At 53.2% G+C, this 11,150-nt stretch overlaps 1 protein-coding gene across 1 annotated transcript; it reads right to left on the reverse strand.

Annotated features, from left to right (window-relative positions):
• Positions 1-8,375: 8,375 nt before the first annotated feature.
• ID1 (inhibitor of DNA binding 1) lies at positions 8,376-9,596 on the reverse strand. Its single transcript, XM_060078034.1, has 2 exons — positions 9,062-9,596; positions 8,376-8,823 (listed from the first exon to the last, which is right to left on the reverse strand). Exons 1-2 carry the CDS (start codon positions 9,482-9,484, stop codon positions 8,782-8,784), a joined length of 465 nt encoding a protein of 154 aa, XP_059934017.1. The 5' UTR covers positions 9,485-9,596; the 3' UTR covers positions 8,376-8,781.
• Between the last annotated feature and the right edge of the window lie 1,554 nt (positions 9,597-11,150).

The raw sequence follows: 11,150 nt of genomic DNA on the forward strand, positions 1-11,150 counted from the left end.
GGAACAAAGATCCCACAAGCGGAGCGGCCAAAAAAAAAGGAAGAAAGAAGGGAGATGGTGGGACTTCCCTGGTGGTCCAGTGGTTAAGACTCTGTGCTCCCAATGCAGGGGGCCTGCATTCGATCCCTGGTCAGGGAACTAGATCCCGCATGCATGCTGCAACTTAAGACCTGGCACAGCCAAATAAACAAATAAATAATTTTTTTTTTTTAAAGAAAGGAGATGTTATGGTCAGGAAGACCCTTCTGATGGAACATTTGGGCTGAGACCTGAATGACAAGAATATTTGTGGGGCATAGAATTTCAGGCAACAGGCACAGCACATGCAAAGGCCTCCCAGTCAGGGAAGAGTAATTGGAAAGTGACCAAAGTGACAGGAGAGCAGTGAGGTGAGTGCAGGTGAGTGGGAGGACACAGGCAGGAGCCAGGCCTTACTGTGCCTTGTGAGCTGTGGTACAGAATTAGGATTGTATTCTAAGAGCAACTGGAAGGTGCAGGAGACTCTTAAGCAGGCAAGTGATATGTTCTGCCTACATTTTAGAAAGATCCCTCTGGCTGCCATGTGGAGAATGTGGGGGGGACAATGCTAGAAGCAGGGAGACCAGTGAGGAGGCTACTGCAATGTCCAGGTGCGAGGTAATGGAAGCCAGGGGGATGGGCAGAAATGCATGCATTTGGGATACATTTAGGGGGTTAGAATTGACAGGACTTGGAGATGGAGTGAATGTGTGTGTGTGTGTGTGTGTCTGTGTCCGTGGCATGCTTTCCAAGGAGTGTCCTTGTTTCTACTTTGTCCAGAATTCTAAAACCAGCCCAGAAGACAATTTTAACAATGAAATAGTCTTGCTAATCCTCAAAATGGGGAGGTCAAGGCTGGGGACTCTGGGCAAGTCACTTAACTTCTCTGCGTTTTCCTTTTCTTATCTCTACAGTGAGTGTGTTGGGTTAAGTGGTATGTAAGGGACTTCCCAGTTCTGACCCCTCTGTTTAATCAGAATAGACTCCAGTCCAACCTAGTAACATTTAAACTGTGTATGCCCTGTGATGCAGCCATCTCACTCCTTCACACACATCTTCACTGGGAGATATGCACAAGGACATTCAGAGCAGCCCTGCTGATAACAGCAAAAACAGTGCAACAACCCGAAGGTCCAGCAACAGAGGATTGGGTAAATAAATCACATTATAGGGACTTCCTTGGCAGTCCAGTGATTAAGACTCCCCGCTTCCACTGCAGGGGTTGTGGGTTCGATCCCTGGTTGGGGAACTAAGATCTTGCATGAGGAGCAGCACGGCCAAAAAAAAAAAAAATCACATTGTAGAATACTACACGCAGTGAAAAGTGAGTGAACTAAGGCTACACACATCATTGTGGATGGCTCTAGTGTAATTCATATTGCATGAGAAAAACAAGTGTCAGAAAACTACACACAGTATGATTCTATTTATTTATTTTTTAGTATGATTCTATAAGAGACAAAACCAGGTAAAATTAAGCAATAGTTTTTGTTGTTGCTGTTGTTGTTTTGCGTTATGCGGGCCTCTCACTGTTGTGGCCTCTCCCATTGCGGAGCACAGGCTCCGGATGCGCAGGCTCAGCGGCCATGGCTCATGGGCCCAGCCGCTCCACTGCATGTGGGATCTTCTCGGACTGGGGCACAAACCCGCGTCCCCTGCATCGGCAGGCAGACTCTCAACCACTGCGCCACAAGGGAATCCCCAAGCAATAGATTATTTAAGGATGCATGCTGGTACATATGTGGAAAAAAATAAAAGAAAGACAAATGATTAAATAACACAAAGTTCTGAATAGTCGTAATGTCTTTACAGGGAGAGTGGGGATTTTATCCAGAGGGGCACCAAAAGATTTAATATTCTATTTCTTAAGCAGGGTGGCTGAAACTTAAGTGTTTATTTTATTATTGTCTTTAAACTATATGCATTCGTGATATGTACCCTTTTGTATGTATAATACATTTCACAATTTTTTTTTTTTTTTTTTTTTTTTTTTTGCGGTACGCGGGCCTCTCACTGTTGTGGCCTCTCCCGTTGCGGAGCACAGGCTTCGGACACGCAGGCTCAGCGGCCATGGCTCACGGGCCCAGCCGCTCCATGGCATGTGGGATCTTCCCAGACCGGGGCACGAACCCGTATCCCCTGCATCGGCAGGCGGACTCCCAACCACTGCGCCACCAGGGAAGCCCCATTTCACAATTTTAAAAAATTTCAAGAATTTGCCTAAGATCTCCTCCTCTTGTGGATGAGGTAATGGGGCTCAGAGGGGGCTGTCACACAGCAAGGAAGAAGGAAGAGTATGAAAGAATGGGGGAAAGAGTAACTAAGGCCCTGATCAGAGCAGGAGCTGGGTGGAGATTTCTGGATTCGTCTCCTGCTGTGTACATGCACACAGACACAGTCACATACCAGACACAGAAATCATAGCTCTGGCTGCAGTTCCCAGAGAGGCCGCCAGAGGCCGCCAAGGCACCAGCCTTCGCCGCCCTCGGGAACCAGGCCTGGTTTCTCGCCGGCGCTGGCGCAGTTCCGGGTCTTCCCGGCAAGGGGGGTCAGTGGTCCGAGAAAGGGCGGAGCGGGCAGGGCGCCCAGGTTTGCTGTGAGCTGAGTGAGTTCAGCTGTGCTGGAGCGCGCTGATCCACTCAGCTCTTCTCTGCCGCTCAGAGATCGGGGTCTCAAGCTGAAAACATGAACAACCGAGTAGACGTGATTCTGCTCCGCCTCCAGCAGCTTTGTCTTCAAGCTTGGATCCTGTTGCACGCCCTCTGCATACACAGGAGAGAATCTAGGTTTTGTGGGCCTAGATTTTTGCAATCTAGGCACAACATCTTGCAAATTTTACAAAAATACACCCATACAAAGCAAACAAACAAACAAAACCCCACATAACTCATTGCTAGGACTCCTTCCAGAGGTGAAGACTTGAAATGTAAGCTTCAGTCATTTCAGGGTGAATCCACCTCTGATTATGCTTATGCATATTTATTTACTGTCTGTCTTCTTCCACTAGGAACGTAAATTCCAATAGGGCAAGGATTTTTATCTAAATTCTTAGCTCCTGCAACCCGCTCCTAGCACAGGTAGAAACTTTGTGACTACGGTTGACCCTTGAACAACGCGTGGGTTAGGGACCCGACGCAGTGAAGATCCTCGTGTAGTTTATACTCAGCTCTCCTTATCGGGGATTCCGCATCCGTGGTTCTGCATCATTGGTTTCAGCCACCCCCCGATCTTGTAGTCCTGTAGTGCAGCGGTCCCCAACATTTTCGGCACCAGGGACCGGTTTCGTGGAAGACAATTCTTCCACGGACCGGGGAGGGGCGGGGGGATGGTTCAGGCGGTAATGCGAGCGTGGGGAGCTGCAGATGAAGTTTCGCTGGCTCGCGCCCGCCGCTCACCTCCTGCTGAGCGGCCCGGTTCCTAACAGGCCCAGGACAGGTACCGGTCTGCGGGCCGGGTGTTGGGGACCCCTGCTGTAGTGTTTACTATTGAAAAAAATCCGTTTATAAGTGGACTCCGTGCAGGTCAAAACCACATTGTTCAAGGGCCAACATGTTTGTTGAATGAACCAGTTGGGGCTGGTACAGTTTTCCAGGTAGAGATGACAATGGCCTGGCTTGGGTGAGGCTTGAGGAGTGGATGGGACGGGGATGATGTCACTGAAACCTCAGAACAGTGGCTGTAACACCTATTTTAAAGCTGAGGATGCTGAAGGCCAGGGAGGTGGCAAGTGCCAATCAGAAGTGGCACTGGACCTAGAAGCCGAGTCCCCCTTCCCTTGCCCCCTCTTGGCCTGCAGCATCGCCCTCCCCGCCAGCTATGCCTTGCACAAGGCCCTGATGCAACCCTGTACGGCCCGCGGTGCCCCTCTTGGGGGCAGCGCTGGGAAATCCATTTTGCAAGAGTGGGGGCAGGAAGCGCCAGCCAGGGCGGTCCGGGGAAGATAAGAACGCCCCACCGCCTTGTGCGCCTCCAGGCCTTTTGATTTCCTCTCTTCCGTTCCCTTCCCTTTCCGGGAAAGCGCCGGGACCCTGGCTGGGCCATGACTCACCTTTCCCTCTGGCAGTCAGGCTGGACTCCCAGGCCCAACTGTCAATGGAAAGCCTTGCAGTGTGTGACCTGGACAGCCGGGAGCCCTCCCTGTGTGCAGTCCCTGGGACTCAATAAGAGTAGATGGTGTGAGGAAAGGTTTTACCCCTGAGTCTTAGGCTCAGGAGGCAATGTTGCGGGGCTGGGAGGCAGCTCCAGGGGCACTTTGAGGTCTGGGTGACTCAAATTGGCAGGTGTAAGGTTGGTGTTTGCGCATGAAACCCCCTTGACCTCTGTGGAGGGGGCATGTGCATCCAGAGGCCAGGGCCTAATGATCCCTAGCCACCAGGACCCAAGCAGACGTGTCCACAGTTTGGTTGGTCACTACCTGGTTCAAGACCTGTGCCCCACTGTGGGACCTGTCTTCTCAGAACCAGGTCACATTGGACCTGGCCCACGACCTCTTAGACGAAGAGAGAGCCTGGGCCATTTCCATCTTTCAAGGCTCTCGTTAGATTTTTTTAAATTAAGAAATGCCAAAACATGAGTTGCAAAAATTGTGATATGCATTATGTCTTGCGTTTTTCCAGTTTATGTGTTTAAAACAAAAATATATAATGACCCGGTGTGATTTCAATTGGAAATAAGATGAAAAAGCTAAATTGGGTGCCACGGAGCAACTAAGCCCGGGCGCCACAACTACTGAGCATGCGTTCCAGAGCCCGAGAGCCACAACTACTGAGCCCACGTGCCACAACTACGGAAGTCCACATGCCTAGAGCCCATGCTCCGCAACAAGAGAAGCCACTGTCATGAGAAGCCCACGCACTGCAATGAAGAGTAGCCCCCCCTCGCCACAACTAGAGAAAGCCCGCGTGCAGCAACGAAGACCCAACGCAGTCAAAAATAAAAAAAATAGGGCTTCCTTGGTGGCGCAGTGGTTGGGAGTCCACCTGCCGATGCAGGGGACACAGGTTCGTGCCCCGGTCCAGAAAGATCCCACATGCTGTGGAGCGGCTGGGCCCGTGAAGCCATAGCCACTGAGCCTGCGCATCCGGAGCCTGTGCTCCGCAACGGGAGAGGCCACGGCAGTGAGAGGCCCGCGTACCGAAAAAAAAATAAAATAAAATAAAAATAAAAAATACATTAAAAAACAAAAACTGATTTAAAAAAATTCATTCCTATTTAAAAAGAAAAAAAAAAAGCTCAATTGGATGTTCTGTGGGAACGTGAAGCCCCTCAGAAGCCTAGTTTCCAGAAAGTTCTAAGTCAGTCCCTGTGTGGCCTTGGGTGGGTCACTTCTCTGATGTCTTCCTTTTCTCATCTGAAAAGTAGGAATATCAGTGGGTTTACACACCGGATAGGGCTCATGAGACAATCCCCTTAGTGAGGGCACAAAACATTTTATACCAACATATACCGAGTGTCTACACTGAGCCAGTCCTGGTGCCAAGCTTTCCATTCACAACCCTTCAATTGATCCTTGAGGCTGAGGTTCTGGAGCCCATTTCCCAGATGAGAAAATGGAGACTCAGACAGGCGAAGTGAGGAGCATCAAGGCTGATTCAGAGGCTGTGTTCTACCAGCCTCCCTACTAAAATGTTATCTTACCTTTACTGTTGTGCTGCTGTTGTTGCTATTATTAAAATGAGCATATGATAGCATTGCCCCCTTACAGCTGTGAGGAGGATTAACCAAATTAAGTTTGAGTTTAGTATACTACCCGGCACAGAATAAGCGCTCTAGAAGTGTTTGTTAAGGAAAAAAATCCTTCAGCTCTTGGGCCCCAAAGCCCTGGAGAGGCAGGGTCCAATGCCCAAGGAACTTTGTCCTGGTTTTTCTCTGCCGTCTCCCCACACACACCCCCCGCCCAGCTCCTGCCCCCTGTCTGGCAGGGTTAAGGAGTTAATGATTTCCCCAGCGGCGGCCCAAAGAAGCAGGGTTTTGTGTGCTACACACACACACACACACACACACACACACACACACACACACAAACACACGCAGAGAGCAGGGTTTTGAGTGCTGTACACACACACACACTCGCAGCAGGGTTTTGCGCGCTGCGCACACGCACGCACACACGTGCACACACACACTCTTGCTCTCACAGCCCCCGGCGGCCCCCGTCCCCCGCTCGCCCCTCCCTCCGCGGAGCGCGAGCCTCTTATGCAAGCCGCCGGCGCCCGCCCGTTCCCAGGCCCGGCTGCAGCTGCGGGCGGAGGGGCAGGGCGGGGGCGGCGCGCTGTTTGTCTAGCGCGGCCGTGCCAAAGGCGGCGGGCCCCAGACAGCCAGGCGCCTCCGTACACCTGGGGATGCTCAGGTTAAATAGCTCCGCATTCCTCGGGCCCAGCTGATGGAAACGCTCCCAGGCCGCCGCCGAGCCGGCCTCCAGATGGGCTGGGCCCGGGCCAAAGGGGAAAAGAGGGAAACGTGGAAGCCAGAGTGTGCCTGCACTGCGGGGGAGGTGACCCGGGCCCCCACCCCTCCGGCACAGCCCCTTCCTCTCCTGGAAAAGGGTCGTGCCGTGGGAGAGTACTCGCGGGGACACGCCCACGGCCCGGTGGGTGGGCTGGTAGGCGGGGGGGGGGCACGCGGGAGGGAGTGGGGCACACGTGTGCCTCTGAGGACACTGCAAGGACATTCAGGGGACAGTTAATAATAACTTATAGCTAGCAAACACTACGTGCTAAGTGCTCTATTTCATTTATTCTCTACAACAATTCTGTGAAGTTAATGCTACAAAACAGTAGCCGGTGGAGAGTTGAGTGGGCAGTAGTGAAGGACACGATTTACCTCCAAATACTGGGCTCTTTGATAAAGTCTAGAATGTGCTGGGGAGGGGGTTGATATCTGGCTTATTGTTAGTGCTCAATAGTTGATAGTCTTTATTATTATTATTATTCAGAATCCTGCCCTTAGCCCCACAGAGATCCATGAAATCCTTTATGTAAAGGGTTTAGAGTAGTGAGGCGCGTGGTGCTTGGTGCTATTTATTTTATTCTATTTTATTTATTGACAAAATATATTAACAGTCCTTACACTCTCTGGGACAAGTTCTTTGCCTTTTCTGGGGCTCAGTTTCTACCTGTGTAATACCTGGCAACTGCCTGGTAGGGATACTTAAGGTTTGGTGTCCCCAAGGGCTTAACAACTGCCTGGAAAGGTGGTACTTGAACTTTTTAGGAAGGGTTTGCCTGAATAAACCTACCACCCCACCCCCACTCCCAGACCAGCAGAGACCCAGGAATGCCAGCAAATCTACAGACATCTACTTAGAAACCCAGTGCAGTTCTGCAGCCCCCAGACACACAAACCCATCCATCAAGCCAGAGCCAGGCCAAGAGCTGCACAGTGCATTTCAGCAGAGCATACCAGCCCAAACAGCTGGAGTTTGCTCACTTATCTTGCAGAACACATGTGCTCACATTTGCCCTTCTGCACACATCCCCATGTGTATCCTCACCCACACCCCCAGGCCTGCACACCAACAGATGACCCAGCCCCACAGGATAACTACCAGTTCACTCATGTCACACACACAGGTCCAGACACTCATATGCACTCCCCCATGAGTACAAACTTTCACACATGTCCAGGCAGATAGGTCCTTGTCAATGACACCTTTTTCCTGCTCAGGAGCTGCAGACTGACTAGCCCACTCCTCCTCAGAGCCCACACAGGAGCCCTGGGGGAGAGAGAAGTTCTGTGAGCTGCTGGCATAGCCAGGCCAGGGTGAGGGGGCCGAGTCCAGACCCAGAGCAGGTGGCCCAGCAGCTGTGCCCAGGCTGGCCCTGCCAACTTGCTCACCCACTTGGACAAGCCTGGAGCCCGTGGGGGAGGCACCTCCTACAGGGGAATGGGGCAAGATGGAAGTCCTGCCCCTGACAAGCTGAGGTTCTGGGAAAGTAAGTCCCTTTCCTGTGGGTCTCGCTTCACCCATTTCGGCCAAGATGCAGGTGGTCCGGTGACCTGGTTCTCCAATGTAACTGACTTGTTGAATACTCTTCAACCCAGAGGGGGCCTTGGCAGGTTGATCTGCATTTAACAACCCCCCCCAGGTGACCCATATGAGCCAATGACCACTTTGAGAAACCCTAAAAGTCTAAAGTATTTAATTTTATGACACTAGAGAGCGGGGAAATGGCCAGGGATGGGGGGAAAGAATAGACTTTAAAGACACCGGAAACACTCATTTCAGGTCAGTAAAAGCAACAGTCCAGATGTGGCCTTCCAGTCCCCTCCCCCTAGCAGCAGCTGCGAAACGGGTCAGGGGTCACCCCAGCCCAGACCCCTCCCCTCAATCCAAGAAGTCACTGCAACTTCACCATCGAAAGTATTTGTTTAATAACAACAACCAAAAAAAAAAAAACCCACAGAACTATTGTAAAACAATATTCTCAGTCGGTGATCATTGTAATATACAATACAAAGCAATTAATTTCCTCAGAAATCTGAGAAGCACCAAACGTGACCATTTTTTAAAATGTCTGCTTTTCAAAAAATAGAAACACACGGGGGGACTCCCCCAAGTCTCTGGTGGTTGGTGGGCGAGGAGGGAGGGTCAGCCTGCCCTGTCAGTCCCCCAGCCCCTGGCTGGATCCAGCAAGCGCCCAATGGCCGCCGATCTGTCTTGTTCCTCCCCAGCTCCGGCGAGGCGCTTTGGAAGGACCAGAGAACAGTTATTCCTCTCGCCCCTTGAAGGGCTGGGGTCCGCCGGTCCCTGAGGGCGGCGCTTCAGCGACACAAGATGCGATCGTCCGCTGGAACGCACGCCGCCTGTGATGAAACGGAGAGAGAAGTGAGACGGGCAGGTTGGAGGGAACAGGGCTGCAAGCCCCTCTTCCCCAGGAAACACGAGGAGGCAGCACCTTTTCCAATCTCCTTGGGCATCCTTGAGCAGCTAGGTGCCCGAAAGGATGGGGCGGACATAGGGTCAAGTAACCCCTCCCTCTCTGGGCCTCAGTTTCCCCATCCGTAGAAGGAAAATGATCTCGTACTCCAACTCGGACCTCACCTCTGCCGCCAGGGCGCTGATTTCGTCGTTAAGGGAGCTGAGCGGAGCCCGGGCGGGGAGTCCCCGGCCCCCGGGGGTCCCGACTTGGGATTCCGAGTTCAGCTCCAACTCCAGGTCCCAGATGTAGTCGATGACGTGCTGGAGGATCTCCACCCTGCTCACCTTGCGGTTCTGGGGCAGGGTGGGCACCAGCTCCTTGAGGCGCGAGTAGCAGCCGTTCATGTCGTAGAGTAGCACGTTCACCTGCTGCTCGTCTAGCAGGGCGGGCAGGCGCGCCCCGGGGCCGCCGGCGCAGCGCGAGATGGCCACGCTCTGCTCGGACAGGCAGCGCACGACCTCGCCCGCACCGCCCGCAGTCTTGCCCGCCTTCAGCGCGCAGCTGGGGCCCGCGGCGGCCGCGGCGCTGCCACTGGCGACCTTCATGATACTGGCGTCTGGGTGAGAGAAGGTGAAGCGGACGGAGGAGGCGGACGACGGGAGTACGGGATGAAGTTGAAACGGTAAAAAGACTGCTGTAGAAAGGTAGATGCAAGCCCCACCGCCCGACTTTTATAGAGACGCCGCGGCGCATCCCACCCCCATCTTGGGGGGCGGTCTCAGACGTTCAAAAACAGCCAATGGGAGGTCTGGAGGCGCGGCCTAGAGAGCTTCTGGGTCGCGCCTCCTGCTCTACTAGTGCACCCTCACCGGCGTGGAAAGGGACCCGAGACTCAAGAACAGAGAGAGTGGGAGGACACGGTGCAAGGTCGCTAGTGGAGGCAAGGGCTGCCTTGGGCTCCTCGGGAAGGAGGCTAAACCGGTATTACCAATAACGAAAAGATTCCAAGAATCAGTTTTCCCAGGTCCATTTTCTCACTTTTCCAGCCCCATTTTACAGATGAGGGAAACTGAGGTCCCGATGGAGAAGCAGCGGGATCTGGGTCGCCCAGTACTTGAGCCTGGGCTTCTGGACCCTACTGGAAGATTATCTCTGGGACCCTGATCTCCCAAATATTTGAGCTGAAACTTAAAGCGGGCCCTCCTTTACACTCTGCCCACCGCGGCGGTGTCCTTTCCCAATTCCCAGAGAATGTTTCTGGTTAATGTTCCTGGGACCAGGCGGGCTTACCCAGGCCCCTTGGGATGGGAGCAATTAATTCTGGAAAGTCTTCCTCCAGGATTGGGGACTGGGTCTCTGGGACCTGAACAAGGTAGAAGGCGCCCAGAGTGGACTGCCTTCCCTGATTCTCCCCTGGATTTACAGCCCCCTGCAAAAATTCCCCAAATCTGCATCATTAAGTAATTAAAATTTTTTTCTCCCTTTTTGCCTTCCCCCCCAAAGACCTCGGATCAGGGTCTCCCTCCCACGGCGCGGCAGCTGCGGAGCTCGAGTCTCCCCCCTCCCACCCACCCCACTCCCGAGGCTGCTCTGTGTCAGCGTCTGAACAAGCGGCTCAGACCGTTAGACGCCAGGCCCGTGACGTCACCCATTCATAAAACCCGGACGGGCTGTCAGGCTGGCGCCGCGCGGGCGGTCGCCATGGAGACGGCAAACCCAGCCCCGGAGCTCCCCAGCCACCCCCAGCTCCGCCAGTCACCTGCAGGCCTCGGGTGGGAGGCCTGGGAATGCCCTCCTCGCGGGCGCGGTCGCTGGGCAAGGGTCACCTTACCTCCCCGCCCCACACCTGGGAATCTCTCCACCAGGCCCACAGCTCCGGCCACTTGGGAGGTTTCTTCACCGCCTCCTCCCCACCTCAAGCTCCCAGCTCACGCCTGGGGAAAGAGTTCCGATTCCAACTCTGCTGCTGGATGAATTTAGTTGAGTCTCGGGCCCTCTCTGAGCCCGAACTTCTGCCTGGTATTTCGATAATGACAAAGGTGACGATTTATTGCATTCTTACTTGGTGCCAGGCATTGTGTGAAGAGTTTGCTTTGTCAATCTTATGCGGTCCGCGCCACAACTCTAAGAGGGGAGTTGTTTGGTTTCTTTATACAAAGGAGGAAACCGAGGCTCAAAAAGCTTCCCAGGAGCCAGAGCTGTTGTAATGGCTGCATTATTATAACAAGGGCACTTTATTGTAATGCAGTTCCTTCCTGCCAGGGTAGGCAG

The sequence above is a fragment of the Mesoplodon densirostris genome, chromosome 16 (assembly GCF_025265405.1).
Source record: "Mesoplodon densirostris isolate mMesDen1 chromosome 16, mMesDen1 primary haplotype, whole genome shotgun sequence".
In the NCBI taxonomy this organism is placed as follows: Eukaryota; Metazoa; Chordata; class Mammalia; order Artiodactyla; family Ziphiidae; genus Mesoplodon; species Mesoplodon densirostris.

Coding starts and splice junctions, on each gene's coding strand:
- ID1 (XM_060078034.1), bottom strand. CDS start 9,484: ATGAAGGTCGCCAGTGGCAGCGCCGCGGCCGCCGCGGGCCCCAGCTGC. Junction 8,824..9,061: donor TCAGCGCCCTGGCGGCAGAG/GTGAGGTCCGAG, acceptor GTTTCATCACAG/GCGGCGTGCGTTCCAGCGGA.